Source organism: Clupea harengus, chromosome 4, assembly GCF_900700415.2.
Source record: "Clupea harengus chromosome 4, Ch_v2.0.2, whole genome shotgun sequence".
Lineage (NCBI taxonomy): Eukaryota > Metazoa > Chordata > Actinopteri > Clupeiformes > Clupeidae > Clupea > Clupea harengus.
The window spans coordinates 7689078-7709355 of record NC_045155.1 but is presented as its reverse complement, the minus strand read 5'-3'; the positions used below and the strand labels follow the sequence as shown (position 1 = coordinate 7709355).

The following is a 20278-nucleotide window of genomic DNA, read 5'->3' as shown; positions in this document are numbered from 1 at the left end:
GTTACGCACTTTTCTCAACGCAAACGGCGGTCTATTATTACACTATGCTGTCAGCGCAATAAATCACGTGTTGAATTTACTTTTTGCGCAGGGATGAGGCGCACAGAGAATGCGTTGGTAACCTATCATTTTAGTTTCGCTTTTCATTTGGAAATTCGCTTCAAGTCCAGGAAGTCAAATCAAGTGTTCAACTCTTTATGTAGAAACGACAATGAGTTACGATCGAGCTATTACTGTTTTTTCCCCAGACGGACATTTGTTTCAGGTGGAATATGCTCAAGAAGCGGTCAAAAAAGGTTCAACAGTAGTAAGTAAAAGAAAGTGAAACAAAAAATATATTCCTTTTGTATCAGTACAGATTCTAAAATGTGGTAATTCATCATTTATAAAGGTTGGCGTGCGTGGCAAGACCATCGTGGTGGTTGGAGTGGAGAAAAAATCACTCGCCAAACTTCAGGATGACAGAACCGTGCGTAAAATCTGCCCTTTGGACGATAACGTCTTCATGGCGTTTGCAGGTAGAGACTTTATATTTGCCTTGTCCACGTTCTGCCTGTTTCACGAAAATGCCTAAAAGAACATCCACCCTCATGTTACTGCTTCCAAGGAACTGCCGAACAAACTTGCTTATATTCTCTGACCGGTAGGCCTAACAGCAGACGCCAGGATTGTGATCAACAGGGCAAGAGTGGAGTGCCAGAGTCACAGACTGACAGTGGAGGATCCTGTGACAGTGGAATACATCACCCGCTTCATATGCAATCTGAAGCAGGTGCCTACCTTGTGGCTTCTATGCTGGAAGTTGTAAACTAAGAATTTGTTTAATTATATTGTACTGCATTAAAGACAAGACTGTCAGTTTAAGACTTAAAACGAATATAGGCATATTTGGCAGAGCCCCAGGCAATGTTTAAATCCCAGATTTCTAGTCTAAAGTTTTGGTTTTACTCTAAACTAGCCCTAAAATCATGTGAATTGATGCCCTATGGTCCTGGTTTAAACAATTTAATTTCTTTAGCGTTACACTCAGAGCAATGGGCGTAGGCCCTTTGGGATCTCATCCTTGATCGCAGGTTTTGACTTCGATGGAACACCACACCTTTACCAAACTGACCCATCTGGAACGTACCACGCCTGGAAGGTAGAGAGACAGAATTCAGGATGCTTCAGCATCAACCCCACAGTGACCTTTTCAGCAATTTTATTTTTAAATACTTTCTGGTTCAATTGAAATGTTCTAAAAGTATATTTCAATGCCTGCACACAGATGTGCTTGTGTAAGCCAGGTGGGTGGGGGTTGTTGCAATCGCTAGTTTGATGGGTAGGTCTTTCATTTTTAGCTTTAAGTACCAATTGCTTTTCCAGGCAAATGCTATTGGTAGATCAGGAAAAACTGTACGGGAATTCCTGGAGAAGAGCTACAAAGAGGAAGATGTGGAGTCTGATGAAGGAGCCATTAAACTGGCGATCAAAGCATTGCTGGAGGTGAGCGACATTAGCAGGGCTCAGTGCTTTTGACTGTACATAAACTTAAAACACAAAATGAACCAGCCCCATTTCAAACGTCCACAACATTTGCAGTCTACCAATACCTGTGGCTGTTGATCATGTCCTTTTTAGGTTGTGCAGTCAGGAGGGAAGAACATTGAGCTTGCAGTCATGAAGCAGAATGAGGCACTGAAGGTTTGTGGACTGCTTCACTGCTAATTATTGTTGGAGCACCCGTTTCCCCAAAACCCTTACTGTAGATATTACATACCAGGATGTTAATCTTTGCCAAATCTCCCCATTCAAAAGGAAAGATTACTTTCGGTTTTTTTCTTGGACAGTGCCCTTTAATAATGGTGTTGTACATTCAAAAATTATCCCCAGATTTTGGATCCTGAAGAGGTAGATAAACACGTCTTGGCTTTGGAAAAGGAAAAAGAAGAGGCCGATAAGAAAAAGAAAACATGAGAACATTACCCTCTTACCTACCCAGTGGCAACTACATGTATTTATATCCATAATGACATGAAATAATTTCCACATATTTCCACAAATTAAATAAAAGTTCTTTATATACCAACATGGCTTGTACGGTCATTTTTTTTTTTTGACAGTTAGGCCAATGAACACCAGTTCAAAGAGTCACAACTAACCAAGTCAGGTATAGACATTTCACATGTTTATTTAATAATATGCAACAGCAAGCATCTCCCCACAAATAAGTTTCCTCCACAAGCAGGTAAAAAAAGAAAATGAACACAAAAGTGCAAATCACAGCGTGGGGGATCTCAACTTCATAGACACAATTAATCTGTATTCAGCTGTACATTACATAGTTTACAATGCCATAAATAAACAGTTTGGGTTTGGCTCTGGCTCAAATAGCAGATCACCACATGTAAATTGTCAGGGAGGCAAACAAGTTAATGGGCAAACTTCACAATACACAAGTTGAAACCACTTGATCATTCAAGTCAAATTAATACTCAAAATGTGGAATGACTAATTAAACCAAAATATCTATTAAGGTACTAATCTACCTCTAGCCCATTTTGCCCATGTACTGTTCTGCCAAAGTGCTTCAAACATTACAAAAGCAAAAAAAAAATATTCACATAACAGAAAAAGGATTTATATAGTACAATCCAGCGACAAAACCTTGACGTCTTTCCTCAAGGGACCTGCAAAAAGTATAAAAAGGTATAAATAGGTGTGCAAAGTGTTTCCTAATTATGAGTTTATTTAAATATTTCCACTGATGTTCACCAAATACTGGTTAATAAAGACATTTTTATAAATATAGAATGTTTTTTGCAGTTGAACATCTGATGCTAGGAGGGAAGAAATGAGCTCACCATCTCAAATTCTGCCGCTGCCCACAAGTCGCTGTATACCCCCCCTTCCTCTCTGCCCGCGATAACCCCCGCGCATCCCACGGCCCCTGAGGTAGCGACCTGGCACTCCAAAGGTCTCTACATTCCGCTTTCTCTCTTCTGCCCATGTGGTGCGTCTTATAAACAAGTAGAGACAGGACATAAAAGTGTGTAAAGTTTTAGTATGTTCTTGGAACTGTATGATTCACTTGAGAATAAATTGACTGGTTATGTGCCAATGAAGGAGATCATTACATCCTGCTATAGGTATTTTTTTTTTTATATATATATAAAATAGTTGTGTGAAAATGGGGGGGGCTAGAATCAGCCTAAACCGTCAACAAACTAATGTTAAAGAATTTTGTTACTCAAGGACCTCATTTTAGCACATAAAGGTGTTAATTTGACCAAATGAATGGGACCATACCTAGATTTCATTTCTGAGGAGATGTTGTCAAAGAAGCATTTGGCCTTGTTGTAGTAACAGTTCGGTCCAAGAGGATCCCCTTCCACTGTCCCATCACCACTTTTTGTTTCAGCATCTTCTTCCTTTGCGTCAGTCTTTTCCTCGTCACCGTCATTCTTCATTTCTGTCCAGAACAAGGAGTGAAAATGGTTATTGAAGAACCACTTAACCAATAGTAAGAGTGCTTTATCCATCTCTTAATTGAAATGATCTTACTTGTGGCATTTCTAAAAATGCATTACAGTTAAGCCAAAGAGAAATGAAACCTTTAACGTTCAGCTTTTCTTGAATCTCCTTTCCAATATCATCTTTACTGAATTGTGCATTGGCAGTTTCAAAGTCAAAGTCTGTCTCAAATTGAAGAGTCGTGGGTTTGGAGCTGGAAGCATTCATCTTGCCTCTTCCACGGTTCCTGGATCTACGGGGTCCTGCTCCGATTTTAGAGCCATGAAAAAAGGAATCTCATTACATAATGAATGAATTACTACTAGTGCCATCAATTTTAAATATAAAAAGACTGAAGCTTGTAATTGTAATCACTTAAATGTAGAATCAACAAAGGAAGTGTATGTAATCCAAATACTATCGTTTTATTGAATCTTAACTTTGAACTTTGACCCCAAGCCAGACCCAGACACACCTTGACGTCTCCTCTGTGGTGGCCTGTTCTCGTCATTCCCCTGCCTTGGTCCTTGTACTGTGCCATGCTGTGCAGCAGACATATCTGTCAAAGGAATAAGTGCAAAGTCAAAGTAATTCGGTAAATTACTTTAAAAGTTCCATAAAAAGAAAATGAATCAGAAAAAGATGATAAAAGTACCACTTAAGCAAAGTGCAAGAAGCCTTAACAGGCACATCAGCAGTGCTCTGAGACATGAACATGACTGGATCCAACCGATCAAATTCACTCACTGCTTTGCCCTGAGGACCTCTGGGTTTGAGTGCTTCCCAGGCCACTCCGCACAGGTCTACCTCCATCTCGTCTCTGAGGCTGGGGCCCCAAGACACCCTTTTTCTGAACACTGTTCTGTGCCGCCACTGTCTGGACAGCCTGTTCGACCATTGGGCCCCTTCTGACTGGAAATCCATGCGTCCCTGCTCCTTTTGTTGCAAAAGAAACACACAAGGTTGGTTCACTTTCTGACAAACCCCAATTGCCATTCTAAACCAGGGTTTCACCGACCCCCATATACTCACCCAAACTCCATATACTCACCCAAACCCATTGCCGCAGCATAGTGCTGATTTAACAGAGAGCTTGCAGCAAGCTGGCTGTAGGTTGGCATCATGCCTCTGTATGGCGAATATGGTCCTTGCGAAGAATAGGCCGCTGAAGCGCTGCCAATGGAGGACTAAGAGAGAGAAATTGACAGCTCACCCAACAAAGATTGATATAAAATCAGAGCCAGGACCATTGAAGCACATACTAGTGGCCACTGACACACTTAAGATATTTGAGGCCTGTCCTAGGGCATGCCATGTGGGTGTCTGCCATGCTGGTGCGTGCCATGTAGTGGAACCAACAACATTTTGAGCCCCTTACAAACCTGAACTATTGCAGGGTCTTGTGGCAAATTATGGTGCAGTTTTGGAGGCTCACAGACAGTTATGTCCTTGATGTCACTGCCTCTGAAAATGATGTATTCATAGATTTCATCTCTTGGAGGTGCAGGCCTATCTGTTGGCCTTCCTTCTGTCCCAAAGGACCTAACTGAAAGTAAAAAAACACAGACAGGGATGATTTCAGGGCACAATATGTCAACAAGATACATCTGAAAATGACTTAGACATCTTTCAAAACAAAATGACCCAATTAGCCTCTTAAAACTTCCACCCAAGGTGCTACAGGTTGTTGAAGACTGACCAGCTAGGCTAACAAGACAATCAAAATGGCAGAGAATTAGACAACAAAGTCCGCGGCTACAGCTCACCTTTTGCCAATGCCACAGTAGAATTTTCGGTATCTATCGTGTAAAGCGTGCCCTCATACCGTATCTGAGCCTTTGATATGAGGCTGATCTTACTGCCGATATAAGGAGTGCCGGTACTCATGGTGAGATATGGCTACCTGTTTGCAATATTCTTATTGTTTGAACGGAGGGTCTACTGAACGTTTGTACTGGCTGTATCGTCTCAAACTCTACATATTCTTTAGACAGAATCACGCTGTCACACGATTCCCTAAACTGCGAAGAATTTATAGGAACTTCGCCAGATCAGGTTAGACACGCCTGTTCATCAGACCACACCTGTGGCGGATTAGAAAAATGATGCCTTCGTGCACGCAGAATAGACTACATTGGATATGAACGCAGTAGCTTTCATTTTTGTAATCAAATACATTTTTCCAGCGGACAACTAATGACTTTTTTATGGAATTATAGCATTTTAATAAAAGTAATGCTAGGTTGTCCTAAAGGAGAACATTTTGTCACTGTCTTAAACTTTGAATAGCCTACAATTTTCTGGAAAACAAAGGCGGAGGGAGTACGCCAAGTAATACAAGTGACACTGGAGGGTTGCATTTTTTCCCCCCTTTTATACATTTTATTGTAGGGAACAGATGGCATGTAATTGTTACAATGTATCAGTGAGTTGTAGATGAGAAACATTACGTTACATTACGTCAAACATGTAACTTCATGTAAGTCTACATTTGGGCGGGCAATAAAACTACTTGAAGGAGGCGTAAACTGCCGATTTGAATGAGCTCTTGCTCCGACTGACAGTTGCGCCTCCCATGCATGTTGGTTACTTGGATGGCTGCAGTCGCATGAATGGCGCCCTCGTTCGCAGTCACAGTTGCTGCCCGACTACGGAAGGGAAGAAACAACGCAGCCATCTTGAGGACAAGTCTAAACACTGAAAAAACATATTATATTCTTTCAGGCGGCCTATTCCCTGCCTTGTACACTAACAAGGGACTTAAACAAGTCGTATTGTTACAGTAAAACACGCTTCAACTCGAATGGAGTGCCTCTATCTGGTTAAGTCCCCTTCTCTGTCGAGTAGTTGATGCCACTGACATGCATTCAGAATGCAATGTTCAGCCATTTGTCCCACTCTTTAAATGTAGAAATAACCAATCACAGTAGCCCGGAATCTCTATGTCAGTGACGATTTACCCAATCGGCGCATGCGTCTTACGAGCGAGCGTAGCTGAGTAAAGATGGCGGCGGGCTCCGATTTGCTGGATGATGTTTTCTTCAACACGGAGGTGGACGAGAAAGTAGTCAGCGACATAGTTGGTTCTTTAGAGTCTGAGCTTACTGGATCAGGTCACGGAAACTCAGCGGTCAGGGTTCAGGGTGTTGGAAACCACATCAGTAACTCGTCTGGGAGTGCTAATTCCAGTGTCCAGGACAACAAAATGGGACTTGCACAAGAGCTTGTAAAAGCAGGTAAGGTACAGTAGCTGGTTAGCTAATTTTGGTCACGTTGTTTTGCTGTTTTCGTTTCTCCGTAACAGACGGTAAAAACTAAAGCTTATGCTGCAATCAAATACTTTGAGCTTTGATATCTTCAGATTTAATGTTTATTTCCGCTTTTGAAGGCGCCGGAGTGCCAGGGGGTGTCATTAATAATACGAGGTCCCAGGGTTCAACTATGGATGCAGCAGTGGGGACCACATCAGCGGCTGGGTCGGGCACGCAAGTGGAGATTAACCAAGGCAAAGCAGGGGCTGGCAACGCTGTTCTTATGGCCATTCCAAACCACGGAGCTGGCAGCGGACAAAAAGGGACGTCTGGCATGCCAACTTTGAATGGAAGTAATGTGGTGATAAACTCTCACAGTTCAGGAAGTGTTCCCGCTACCCCCGGGACAACAGCGAGCTCAATCAACAGTGTCGGCAGTACAGTACCCGCTGTCACAGTTGTCAACAACGGACCTGGCTCCGTGGTGAAAGGGCAAACAATTGTTTTACCTTCTTCTGCTAGCACTGTAATTCATACGTCTTTAATGAACACACAGAATGTGGTCACTTCGACTGTGATAGCTAATCAAACTTCATGTTTAACCACCGGACCCACCGTCACACTAGTGAGGCCGCCTATGCAAACGCCGGGACCGATTACCACGCAAAATGGGAGTAACAACTCAGTTTTGACTGCAAACGTCAATGTTGCGCACTTGGCACTCTCGAATACTTCAACACCTGTCAGTTCGGGCCTTCAGATCAACAAGTCGGAGTCACCGAAAACTATTATTCAAACGACGACTCAGACCGGGTCTCCCACTGTTCTTGCGAGCCCAGGAAACCTGACTCTAGGACAACCGATGCAAAGCACATTGCAGCCTGGTACTATTGGAGCTGCTTCTGCTGTTGGAAAAAGCCCTGTTTTGCAAAATATGACGAGAACTTCTGTTCCGTCCACTATATCTGCCAGTCCAGGTGGGATACGTGCGATTGCCCCTCAAGTGTTGGCTCCCAGGTTACCAAATGCTCAGCAGAATCAGCCAAACATCCAGAATATCCAGCTTCCTCCAGGTAATTACGTACACATTATTATTATACAATTTAAAGCTTATAGGCATAGAAAGTGACGCTCTCTGTAACATCTGTGCTGCAGTGCCATACTATTTACTTTGTCATATGTGCACACCTGCAATTAGAAATAAACTTGTTGATTGGCACACTCCAAAAGTAGTTAAAAGTGGTGTAAATTTCTTGTAAAAACATTCTCAAGGCAAGAGTATTGCCTTGTCCGTAGCAAATAGTATCAGAAACACTACTCAATCCCTTTCCTGCTCGTTTACATCTGCTTCTGTAGTAGAATAAAAAATGAAAGAAAATCTTTCCCTTCATTCTGATCTATACATAATTACATAGTGGAAGTTGGAGAGGGAAAGCGCCGGTTACAGGTTAGCGGTGCAAAATTAGTTGTCGAAATGTATGGCCCTTTAGTGGTTTGGGGGTAACACACCTTCCAAGCACCACAAACATTCTGCCAACACCATGGGGCCTACATATACAGTTATTGTGACAAGCATGTGGCAGGTGAAAGCCACTTGTTGTGTCCATTTGTGAGATGGTGCCAGACTGTTGACATTCTCTCTGAAATGCTATGTGTTCAAAGTTTGCAAGCAAGGATGCTGTCTGATCAGTAATGTAGCATCATTCTAACTTATGATATAACTGGCTTAAAACTTAAGACAAGGCTATCAGGAGACAGTCTGATGTGTTTGTCTCTGTGCACTTTCAGTGATTGTCATTCAGATTTGGCTCAGTCTGTTTCACTCGATGGTCTGAAGTGCCCATGTTGCTTTGAACAAGAGCAGTCATTTTAAACCTCTGAGCGAGCACTCATTTGCTTCTTGATAATGTTCAAACATGCTTGGCCTCTGGACCTTAGAAATCCAGTTGACAGTGTGCTCTGAGATATGACTCCTTTATCTGCCTTTTCCCACAATACTTTGAGAGGTACACAGTAGGGGCTGTGATTACAGCACACTGATTGTCTTAGAGCTTTTCGTAGTGATGAGTCAGTCGTATGCCTTCTAGTCTAGAGCCTGAGCTGTGGAATACAGACTGAATAATGATCTCACTGACCAGGTTAACAGGGGTGAGTGCAGGCCTATAGGGAGGATCAGATTAAGAGGGATTACTTTTATCATATCCACACAGTCCACCCAAAAAATAACCCTGATGTTTCACTTTTAACCAGCACCAAAAAAAACTGACTTTTTAGATTTTATGTTATTTATTTAAATGTTTTTTTTTTTATATTATGGAATTTGACTTAATGACTCATAATGTCTGAGGTAGATGGTGAGTGATGTATGAGGTACTTCTCAGGGTTTTTTGAATGATAATGGGGAGTGACCTTAACAACCTCTCACCCTTGGTGTTTGGCGTGGTGTTTGTGTGTTTGTTTGTTTGTGTGTGTGTGTGTGTGTGTGTGTGTGTGTGTGTGTGTGTGTGTGTGTGTGTGTGTGTGTGTGTGTGTGTGTGTGTGTGTGTGTGTGTGTGTGTGTGTGTGTGTGTGTGTGTGTGTGTGTGTGTGTGTGTGTGTGTGTGTGTGTGTGTGTGTGTTGACATGCAGGCATGGTTCTGGTGCGCAGTGAGAGTGGACAGTTGCTGATGATCCATCAGCACACGTTGGCACAAATGCAGGCCCAGTCCCAGGGTGCCATGGCAACACGACCCGCCACACCCACAAGCTCTCCACCTGTCCAGATTACCTCTGTGCAGGTAAGCCGAGGATTGCCAAAACCACAGTGTAACTGATGTGTCCACCTAACTTTTTGCTCCTTGTTTTCCAGTTCTATGCAAATCACTCTTTTAAATTCCTGTTATTACCATTAATCATGTTGCGTTTGTAAATGCATTTAGTCTCTCTTCTTTTTGTCTTTACAGTGTCTGTCTTACCCTCTCAGCAGTGTTTCTGCCCTTATCACTGGCTCATCCTGTTTCTTTCATACAGCCACACACTTTCACACTCTTTATTCTTTATTTTTTATTTATGCTTGCCCCTGCCCAGGCCCCTGGCACTCCCATCATCGCTCGCCAGGTGACCCCCACGACCATCATCAAACAAGGCTCACCCGCTCAGACCACCGTTCAGGCCACCACCACTCTCCAGAGGCCTCCAGTCCTGCAGGTAAGGCCCACATGGCTGTCCACCTGCTGGCTGGGCACGTCGACGGGTGATTACAAACAGTGTTTAGTCAATTACCAGTGCTCTGAGAGGCTGGATACATGCTGACGTGAAAAAGATGCAACACATGACAGTTAACTTGCAACCAACCTTAATCCTCCAGAACATTATGTTGGGGGGTACGGGCGCAGCCCCCACTGTCGGAACGCCACCCCCAGTGCAGCCTGGGAAGGCGGTGACTCAGAAGGTAGTGGCGCCCAGAGCCCTCGCTGCCACGACTACGGTGAGAGAGAGGGCAAGGTCATGCACTGATTGTGCCTTAACTGTTTTTGGTGTAAGAGTTCCAGTCCCAGGCAATAGCAACAGGGTGTACTAGTCTTGATCGTTAAACTACTGGTTACTATAAATAGAATGTTCATCTGTGTTTTCATGTCAGAGGTAAGATGAAGTTAGATGCCTGTTTTGGTGACTTGAGTGGGTGAATTGTTCAGATCTATGATGTCAGAGTGTGTTCTCTGTCGGCTGGCCTGTCTCCTTTGCCTCCAATTAGCGGCTCCGCAAGTTTTTCCGAATGCCGTTGGGCTGATTTTAGCACAAGCTGTACACCTTGGGTGGTGATAACCATGTTTATAGATGCAGAAGCATGGTGTTGGGCTCTCGTATAGAGCTTAGTCACATTAAAATTGAAAATCTATTTAATGCCTAAAGTGGTTTCAATGAACAGCTTTCCAACTTTTCTTGTTAATATCCCATTCCTCTTTGTTTTTTATTCTTTCCCTTTCTTTGCTGTTCAGGAAACGCTGGAGAATGTGAAGAAGTGTAAAAACTTCCTATCCACGCTGATCAAGTTGGCCTCCAGTGGGAAGCAGTCTTCGGAGACGGCTGCCAACGTGAAGGAGCTGGTCAAGAGCCTCCTGGTACGTACGTCCGTCCGTCTGTCAGTCCGTGTATCGTTGCCCTGCTGGCTTTGCCTCTCATGCCGACGATATCCACAGGAACGAGCCAAACGGCACCGGGCGAACCATTCGCCTCCAGGAGCTGACTGAGGGTACTGATTGGCTGCCCTGTTGTGTCTTGTGTCCACACAGGAGGGGAAAATCGAAGCGGAGGACTTCACCAGCCGACTGTACCGGGAGCTGAACTCCTCCCCTCAGCCCTACCTCGTGCCTTTCCTGAAGGTAAGCTGGACTGGAGAGCTCATCTCCACAGGTCTCTCCACCCCCTGCTGTTCTCTACACAGTGCTGTTGGTTTTATCACTCCAACTGTAGTCTAGCATATGGCTGTTTTCTAAGTAAGTGTGTGTTGTTTGTTTTTATACGGATATTGAAAGAACTTAAAAGCTCAGTAGCTATGAGATGAATCAATAAACTGAGTGAAATTAACTGTCTGTTTTAGTGATCGGAATTTATCTTGTGTGGTGGCTGATTCAACACACAAGCTTCTAATAGTGTTTAGTAAACTGCCCTAACTGTACTTCTGACCACAGCAAGCACAGACATTTAAAATCCTAACCTACCCAACCCCACTTTGTCTCGCCCCCCCCTTGCAGAGGAGCCTCCCAGCCCTGCGCCAGATGACCCCAGACTCGGGCGCCTTCATCCAGCAAAGCCAGCTCCAGCAGCAGCAGACACAACAGCCCCAGCAGCAGCAGAGCCAGCCGGCCCCCCAGCCCACCTCCACTGCCCTCACTGCTGTGGTGCTGGGAGGCTCGGCCACCCAGCGCACCGCCATCCAGCCGGCCCCGACCCACATGAAGACCCCCACTGCCACTGTTGCTGCCACCGGCACCCCCTCTCAACATCATCCGGTCATCAGCCTGACCCAGACCGGCCAGAACAAGCCCAGCCTGGTAAGAACAGACACAGACACAGACACAGACACAGACACAGACACAGACACAGACACAGACACAGACACAGACACAGACACAGACACAGACACAGACACAGACACAGACACAGACACAGACACAGACACAGACACAGACACCATGAAAAGCTGAAAAGGAGTTGCTATACAAATGACAAGTCTCGTCATCCCCAGCCTGTGTTACCAAGTACATGGAGAATTAATCTGTTTTAAGATCAATATTACACTTGTTTTTGTTTGTTTTACATACAAGAAAATCTGCTGTCTTTGTATAATACATTGTTCAGGAACACAAGGAATTAATTGTGTGTGTGTGTGTGTGTGTGTGTTTGTGCGTGCGCGTGCGTATGTTTGTTAGATCCTGCAGCAGCCAGGGGCAGCCTTGCGGCCCCAAGTCACCATCGCTCAGTCCTCCATGGTGACCCTCAGGGGCCAGCCCCACCACCGCATGTTCACCCCTGTCGTCAAACACCTCTCTGCAGGTGAGGAGTACAACTGTGAGCGCCTCAGGCAATTTCTGGAGTGTGTGTGTGTGTGTGTGTGTGTGTGTGTGTGGGTGTGTGTCCTTGCTCTTTCTGTTTATTTTCTGTGTGTGCATATTTGGTTACGGCATCGCTCCCCAAATAGCTCTTACAACAAATTAAGTATAGAGATGTTTCTGCTTCTAACGAGACTTGAAAGCAAACTTCCATGTATATTACTGTCACAAAACAATTAGTGTTGTGAAAACACGTCTTTGCCAATACCAATGTTGGCAATTCTCTAGCACTCTTTAATGTCACTGTTTTTGCAGTTGTATCGCAAATCTGAATTTGGCTGTTTGGCAATGCTTGGATAATTTATAATTGCAGTCAGCGGGTATATGACTTTTGATTTACTGTGAGGCTGATAGACGCTGAAAAACTCAAGTGTCCCCACACAACAATAGCAAGTCCACACACCATCCTGCAGACACACAATGCTCTACCGTCTCCTCGTTCTAATAGGTGAGGACAGCGGACAAAGGCAATGCTATGCTGCAAGATAGTCAGTGCTCACACTTAAACACAGCCTGATGGAGATAATTTGCAAACACTGTTAATTACTTAAGAATATATGAATCAAGTGCTTTGTATTAATATATCCCTTATATGAATCATGTACTTGTGTAAGCAGGAACATGGCTTTTCTATGTGTGTGTGTGTAATTTAGATTATTAGGTGCCACTTAGTCTGCATATGTACAAGAGCATGTTTAGACCAGAGGTGATAAGAAGGGCCGAACTGTGCTTCATCCAATCTTGTGCAAAACTTCCATACATGTTTCAGTGTGAGCCCTGACTATTTTGCAGCATAGCATTGCCTTTGTCCGCTGTCCTCACCTATTAGAACGAGGAGACGGTAGTAATTGGATCAGCATTGCTTCCAATCTGTCACCTGTCAAGGGCTCGCAAAACAATGCAGCACTGGGGCAACACTGCCCTCTGTTGGTGGCTGTGATGGATGCTCATGTTCCCTGGCTATGAGTAATATCTGAATCATGATCTCTCACACTTCCCTGTTTTGTTTTCTCTATGATTGTTTCATATGGTCTAATATATTTTCTCCGCCCCTGTCTCTCTCTCTCTCTCTCTCTCTCAGGCTCGTTGATAAGGCCAGGCCTAGCCCCAGGAACTAAAGTGGTATCTGTATCAGGGCCGCACAGTCTGGCCTCGGCTGCCCAGAAGAACAAACTGAAGGAGGCAGGAGGTGGTTCCTTCAGGTAACTGAAGCACAGACGCAATCACCTCCAATCGCCCTATGCTTCAAATATCAACATAAGCGTAATGTTGGAATTGAATAGCTGAAGTGAATTGCATTGGGAAAAAAGTTTACATTCACATGGCAGTTTGTAACTGGTAAGGAGTTTTACATAATTGTGTTCTTGAACTATTTGGGCAATGCTGATTCTGTGTCTACACATTACATCTAGTTACCAATTGGTGTCATAATTACTGCCATATCTACTCTGATTGTTACTTCCATATCTACTCTGATTGATACCTCCTCCCTTTAGAATGTTGTTTTTGATACTTAGAAGTTTTACATCTCACTTCAGGCCCCGCAAGACAGATAAAACCATCTAACCTCCCCCTTCCTCCCTGCAGAGATGATGACGACATCAACGACGTGGCCTCAATGGCCGGGGTGAACCTGTCCGAGGAGAGTGCCCGCATCCTGGCCACCAACTCTGAGCTGGTGGGGGCGGTGACTCGCTCCTGCAAGGACGAGGCCTTTCTCTTCACAGACTCGCTCAGACGGAAGATGTTGGAAATTGGTGAGTCTGGCTCATCATACAAACACTGGGTAAACGCTCCTGCGTGTCTTATGTAATTTTGTGGAGAGGACCATGCAGTAATGTGTAGATATTTCAGTCTGTGGAAGTGGAACTGGTGTGTTGTGACATTTGACAAACCTGAAATGCAATACACAACCATGGTTATTAAACACATAGCCAATGTTGTGGCATGTTGTGGTTTGAGAACAAGTTGTTATATACCAGCTCTGGTAGTTTGTACTTGAGACATTGACCCGTTCTTTTCCTGTAAAATCCCCACGTGGAGTTATTTTACTCTCCCAGAACATGAGTTGCAGTTCAGTCAATCAGTCAGGATCAGGAGGTCCCCATAGTTACTTAGATTTGAACCCAAGTGCAGAAACAGTGCCTTACACAGCATGTTTGTTTTGTGTTTCCTATCTATTTCTGCTATGGGCACAAAATATGAATGTCTGTCATTTGGGCTCTCTGTAGGGCGGAAGTATGGCATCACGGAGCTGGGCCCGGATGTCATTAACTTTGTGTCCCACGCCACCCAGCAACGGCTGCAGAACCTTCTAGAGAAAGTGTCTGAGGTTTCCCAGCAGAAAAATATCTACTATAAGGTGAAACACAGCAACACTGTCTTGGTGCTAAAATGTTGGAAGATCAAAGAGAATCCATAGGGACTAACCTAAGGGTTATTTTGTACCCTCTCTTAACTCTCCAGTTCTATCTTTCTCTCTCTCTCACACACACACACACACACACACACACACACACACACACCCTCATTAATTCACTCACTCACTCCTTTCTCATTTATCTTTCCTCTTTGTCTACCCCCAAGGAGGATGAGCGGTACGACCAGGTCAGTGACGTTCGCACACAGCTCAAGTTCTTTGAGCAGCTAGACCAGATGGAGAAGCAGAGGAAGGAGGAGCAGGAGAGAGAGATCCTCATGAAGGCAGCCAAGGTAACTTGGCATCCTTGACTCCATGTTTCCATGGTAACTCAAAGGTCAAGGGTGGTGTTAGCCAATTGTGTGTGCCTTTCTATCAAGGGTGTGAAAAGTTAAATGTTGAAAAATTAAACACAGAATGCCACTTCAATTCAATTTTATTTATATAGCGCCATAACAATACAATTGTCTCTAGGCGCTCATCACATGGCCAATGGCATAATCAAATGTAAGAGAGGACATTCAGTAATTTAAACAAGAAACTAATTTATTGGCGTCTTTATAACAAATTTGTGAACCTTTTCATATCAAATGCCTACTTTCCCCCTTATTAGTCATACAGTCAGGCAATTTTAAAATGGGATTTTTAATAGTCAACAATTAAAAGTCCTTTTATAGACAACATTTTTTTAAATCGCTCGTTTCCTGACAAAGTTCATCTTGCCTTAGCTTATGATGACATAAATGCCACCTAGTGGTTAAATGGAGAAGTTGATATTCAGCTCAGTAAGAATGACCCTCTGCTCTTCTCATGCCTGCAGTCTCGATCACGACAAGAGGACCCAGAACAGCTACGGCTCAAACAGAAGGCCAAAGAGGTAGGAGGTGGTTCTTACCAAGCTCAATCTGTTATTCCATAGAATCAGTTGAATATAACATACAAGGTATTGCATGGACTATTAAATGTTGTGGCAACTTACAGATAAATCTTTGTGCCATTTAGTGGCTCTATGCTATAGATATAACTGTCCGGCTGTGGCTTGGTTGCATGTCTGGTGCTGAGTGTGGCCTCTGCTTGTGTGACACAGATGCAGCAGCATGAGTTGAATCAGATGAGGCAGAGAGACGCTAACCTGACAGCCTTAGCCGCCATCGGACCCCGCAAGAAACGGAAAGTGGAGTCCCCTTCCAGCGGAGCTGGAGCAGAGGTTAATTCTTCCTCTCTTCCTTCCTTCCTTCCTCCCTCCCTCTTGCGTTCACTTGCTCTCTACTTTCTCCACACTGTGTTTGACATTCTTGAGGCCAGTGCCAGCCCCCCTCCCACCCCACTCACGAACCAGCAAAACACTCAGCTGAAATAGTAAATTACGTATTGATCTAATTACTGAGTTTGCTTTTACAATCTATTATGAGTAATTGAGTCTTCTGCTTTGTGAGCTCTCTGTTAGCACCACATGTAAATCCTTACCCGGGTATAATTCAGCACTCCTGGATTCTAATTCCATCAATGGGGATTGAATACTCTACAAATGCATCAAAAATAGCTTCATTAAGAAATGAGATAATGATGTTATGTGGTAAGATGTGGATAGATAATATTGCTAAGAACATGGCAATAGGTTGAGAAATGTTCAATAAGAGGATCAGCCTCAGCTACAAAGCCAGCATTTTTCATATCTCAGTCGTTTATGTTTCACGGGACACAAGCAAAGGAGTGCAGTGACGCTGGCAATTTCTTCTTTGCTTTGTTAGGAGACAGATAGTCTTCACAGTGAGATGATGCAGGCATCAGAAAAGATTTAAGCAGTTCAGTTCTCCAGTACCCTTGCTGAATGCCACTGTGTCCAAATATCTTGATGGGGGAGGCTAAGCAGAAGAAATAAAAAATACTACCTTTTTTAATTAGTTTCTTCATTTACCTGTTTGTGTTATTGTGTTGTACTTTTCCAAAGGTTTTGTGGTTGACTCATGTTTTCTCTCCCCCCTCCCCTCTGCCTCCTGTTCTGGTTCCTCTTTCCCTCCACCCCCAGGGTTCGGGGTCCGGGTCGGCAGCTTCCGGGGCGTCGGGGGCCGGTGGCTCCAGGCAGTTCACCCGCCAGCGGATCATCCGGGTCAACCTCAGGGACCTGCTGTTCTGCCTGGAGAATGAGCGCGAGACCAGCCACTCACACCTCCTCTACAAGGCCTTTCTCAAATAGCACCTTCTGTTCTTCCACACGGACCCCAACCCAGCCCTTACTGACCTAAATCCAGTCCCTTTGCACAGCACCCCACCCCACCCGCCTCTCCCCCCATCTCAGTCAAGTACCCCCTTCAGGTATCTAAAAGGGGTCCTGGGCCTCACCTCACCAGAAAATGGAGAAAACCCAGAGACCTCTTTTTTTCCTTTTTCTCATCAACGCAAAAAAAGAGCGCTCACTTGACAAGTCAAAGTTCAGCAGTTGGGTCCTCACCTTTAAACGCAGCCGCCATCACCTCTGTTACCTACACCCCTCTGTTTTATTTAGCTCACGTCATTGAGTGGATTTTTATTTTGGTATTATTATTATTATTATTATTATTATTTAATTTTTTGAAGTAGAGTGCTTCCTGAGAAGTCTACATCTCACGTACACCCGGGTGGAGCCTTGTCAGGGGCCACTCCCTGAGGTCTCCTGCCACAACATCAAGAGGAGCGTCTCTCTCTCTCTCTCTGTCTCTGTCTCTGTCTCTGTCTCTGTCTCTGTCTCTGTCTCTGTCTCTACAACCTGTTTCCTCACTCAACAGCCCAGCCTTGAGCAGACTGATGGCAAAAAAAAACTCCAGCGAACAGACAAACCTGCTATGGGGATCTGCAGGATATCCTACTGCTTCTTAACTTCTGATGGATTGACACCTTTTTTAAGAAAAGAAAAGTAGAAAAAGAGAGAAACACACAGACAAACAAAAACATTTACAAAAAGATTTGTATTCATCAAAAAGAGTAAGCGCCTTTTGTTGAACAGGCTAAGAAATGAAAGAAAACAAAATGGAAGAGACTTCACTCATCATGTCAAACTCACAGGTTTTACATCATGCTAATCTTGCTCAGAGCAGGAGCCACGGTGAGACGAGCTAAAGGACAGTTTTTATATAGAGCCTTTTCTACTTTTAGCCTTCTTTTATCAACACTTCAGAGCCCACGGATTCTTTTAACTGGAACATTTCTTTTTTTTAAACTAAGTTGCCTTCTTGCCAAAATAAGCCATATAATTATTATTCTGTATCTTCTCTCTGAAGGCTGAGCAATTAAGGAATTTTCTTTCCTTTTTTTAACTCTCCATTTTTCTTTCTTTCTTTCTCCCCTTTTCTCTCATTTTCATCAAATGTAGCATCAGTCTTCTGACTCCTCCTCAATTCATTATTCCAGTTTGTTCTAACATTTTGCTTTGTTCTCTGATTTGGCAAGTTTATTTAATCGTCTGTCATGTGTGATGTTTAACCTTTTTGTTGCTAATTCAGTTGTAATGATTATTTATATGTTGGTGCATTTTGTTTTGTTTTGAGATTATATATAAATATATATTCACATACACATGCGAAAGTATACCTTATGTATATATGTTACCACCACAACTCCTCAAGTTCCCACCGCATGGGTCAGGATGGTTGTAGTCCGCTGTGTGAATGTTGAAAAAAGCAGATGATGAAGAATGAAATGGGGGAGGGGGGAAAGCCCTAAGATTATTTTAATACAAAATAAGATTTTTTTTTTCTTTTTTTTTCCTTTCTTTAAATCGTGAACTTCTCTGACTGCACTGTCAATTCCTGTTTGGAGTTTGACTGCCTCTTTCAGTCAGGCTGTGTCTGTTCAAAACGTTGGCAACAGGAGAGAACGCAACGCAACACACCCACCCTACCCTACCCCACTCCACATCCATGATCATGGACTGCATCCTCTTGACGGATCAGCTTTTGCAAATTCAGACTATTTAATTGCCAGAGCGAAAAAAAGGCCCAGTTTGTACCTATTTTTTTAGAGCACATACTAATTGGTTCCTTATATATTTTCACAGGTTATATTGTATGAAACATTGTCTATGGATAAAGCTTTTATGATTTGTACATACTTCAGTTTTTCATACTGTCCATGATGAGGTGATTCTTCATGAACAGAACTGATTATGACTCACTGTCCGACTCCTGTCAATCAGTCAGTATTGTCTTATTTTTCAGGATGATCACCTTGGTAACTGTTACGATGCACCCCCTAGCTTCCTTCTCAGAAAGAAGACAAACAGTGAGATGATAGCGTAAAAGTATGTGTATCGATATCTTGTAAATTTTGCACAGCCACTTGTTAATATGTAAATATTTTACTTAAAAAGGTTTTTAATTGCTATTATTTTATAGAGGATTGAAAGAGAATGATCTCCTTCATTAAAAACGGAAAAATGTGTCTGCATGAGTGTGATTGTCAACTTTGCTGTATAGAAAAATTTGGATTTACACTTCTTAAACACAGGTAGTTTGCAGTGTTCTACAAATGCCGTTTATTTACTCTTTCAGCTGGCCTGCTGAATTCACCTCTAAATCAAGCAACTAACCTTCACTAGTGATAAATGGCTTCTTTAGCTACAACAGGTTCTTGTGTGATTAGAAAGGCATATGTTTCATAGATGCATAATAGAATGCACACAATGCATGGTAATACTAAAAAAAGTTTTTTTTTTTAATTGTCGTTTTGGTTGTACTCTTTCTGAGGAAGCAACTCAACCACATATCTGACCTTTACTCTTGACACCTGTCGGTAGACGATGGGTGGAAGCCAGACGAGCCACTTCAAAGTAATTATTGATGAAGGAAAACACGATACGTTTGATTGGTTAATACCAGGACCTTCACTTTTTCGTTTAGTAACGGTGTCGCTTGCCTGACTGTTAAACGACCGTTTCTTTTTAGTTTTTTTAATTCTGTGAAGCTTTACGGCTTAATACTCAACTGACTTCTTAAACGAACTTTTACGAAGTCGGCTAAATACGCAAGTGAACTTTTGCACCGTGACAAATAAGATGTGAATAGTTGCAAGCTAGCGTAAATAAACTAAGCGTTAGGTTAGCTTGGTAGGCAAACTATTTCCATCTTTGCTTGGGGTTTAATTCTGACAACACGTCACTTACCTTGAACGGCTGCTCGTGTCACGAAGTGATTATGACCAAAGGTTTCAAATGAATGTCTTTGAAACAAATCTATTTAACGTGACATAATCTTGACAGTGACACATAACTGCTCTGAAACTGAAGTTATCTACTGACAGCTGAGTACTTACACATTACAGCCATCAGTAGAGCTATAAATAAATACATTTCACATTGATGTACAGGTGTTGCTTGCTTTTAAAGGGGGAAATGGAGAGAGAACCACAATGCCCCAGTTATAACAAGCTATTTTAATATAGCACAGTAGCTGAGCCCATGTATGCAACTTAGCAGTACAGGCCCAAACCTAGTGCAGTAATTATACTAGGGTGCTGTGGGAAAGAGATGTACATGTACAACATTCCCCCGC

General features: G+C 43.3%; 3 protein-coding genes across 3 annotated transcripts; 2 read left to right on the top strand and 1 right to left on the bottom strand.

Annotated features, from left to right (window-relative positions):
- The first annotated feature begins 82 nt into the window (after positions 1-82).
- LOC105903037 (proteasome 20S subunit alpha 7) lies at positions 83-2068 on the top strand. The gene is made up of 7 exons (XM_012830731.3): positions 83-307; positions 392-518; positions 648-772; positions 1019-1141; positions 1366-1485; positions 1621-1683; positions 1873-2068. Exons 1-7 carry the CDS (start codon positions 212-214, stop codon positions 1954-1956), a joined length of 738 nt encoding a protein of 245 aa, XP_012686185.1. The 5' UTR covers positions 83-211; the 3' UTR covers positions 1957-2068.
- Positions 2069-2145: 77 nt separating this feature from the next.
- Positions 2146-5500, bottom strand: lsm14b (LSM family member 14B). Its single transcript, XM_031565985.1, has 9 exons — positions 5259-5500; positions 4875-5038; positions 4544-4679; positions 4240-4428; positions 3968-4051; positions 3594-3755; positions 3289-3451; positions 2844-2998; positions 2146-2669 (listed from the first exon to the last, which is right to left on the bottom strand). Exons 1-8 carry the CDS (start codon positions 5377-5379, stop codon positions 2848-2850), a joined length of 1170 nt encoding a protein of 389 aa, XP_031421845.1. The 5' UTR covers positions 5380-5500; the 3' UTR covers positions 2146-2669; positions 2844-2847.
- Positions 5501-6449: 949 nt separating this feature from the next.
- Positions 6450-19125, top strand: LOC105903033 (transcription initiation factor TFIID subunit 4). The gene is made up of 16 exons (XM_031565982.2): positions 6450-6728; positions 6881-7816; positions 9372-9520; positions 9810-9929; positions 10090-10209; positions 10721-10843; positions 11015-11104; positions 11477-11776; positions 12155-12278; positions 13416-13536; positions 13922-14091; positions 14566-14696; positions 14921-15046; positions 15574-15630; positions 15841-15960; positions 16783-19125. The coding sequence occupies exons 1-16, from the start codon at positions 6497-6499 to the stop codon at positions 16948-16950; spliced, it is 3087 nt and encodes a 1028-aa protein (XP_031421842.1). The 5' UTR covers positions 6450-6496; the 3' UTR covers positions 16951-19125.
- The last annotated feature ends 1153 nt before the right edge of the window (positions 19126-20278 follow it).

What these genes read in the sequence shown, in the direction of transcription:
- lsm14b (XM_031565985.1), bottom strand. Translation starts at nt 5,379, where the DNA reads ATGAGTACCGGCACTCCTTATATCGGCAGTAAGATCAGCCTCATATCA. An exon ending in TACTGTGGCATTGGCAAAAG is followed by an intron (nt 5,039 to 5,258) that starts GTGAGCTGTAGC and finishes TTTTACTTTCAG; the next exon opens with TTAGGTCCTTTGGGACAGAA. An exon ending in GAGGTCCTCAGGGCAAAGCA is followed by an intron (nt 4,052 to 4,239) that starts GTGAGTGAATTT and finishes TTCCTTTGACAG; the next exon opens with ATATGTCTGCTGCACAGCAT.
- LOC105903037 (XM_012830731.3), top strand. Translation starts at nt 212, where the DNA reads ATGAGTTACGATCGAGCTATTACTGTTTTTTCCCCAGACGGACATTTG. An exon ending in TCAAAAAAGGTTCAACAGTA is followed by an intron (nt 308 to 391) that starts GTAAGTAAAAGA and finishes TCATTTATAAAG; the next exon opens with GTTGGCGTGCGTGGCAAGAC. An exon ending in GAACGTACCACGCCTGGAAG is followed by an intron (nt 1,142 to 1,365) that starts GTAGAGAGACAG and finishes TTGCTTTTCCAG; the next exon opens with GCAAATGCTATTGGTAGATC.
- LOC105903033 (XM_031565982.2), top strand. Translation starts at nt 6,497, where the DNA reads ATGGCGGCGGGCTCCGATTTGCTGGATGATGTTTTCTTCAACACGGAG. An exon ending in ACCTCGTGCCTTTCCTGAAG is followed by an intron (nt 11,105 to 11,476) that starts GTAAGCTGGACT and finishes CCCCCCTTGCAG; the next exon opens with AGGAGCCTCCCAGCCCTGCG. An exon ending in TCAAACAGAAGGCCAAAGAG is followed by an intron (nt 15,631 to 15,840) that starts GTAGGAGGTGGT and finishes TGTGTGACACAG; the next exon opens with ATGCAGCAGCATGAGTTGAA.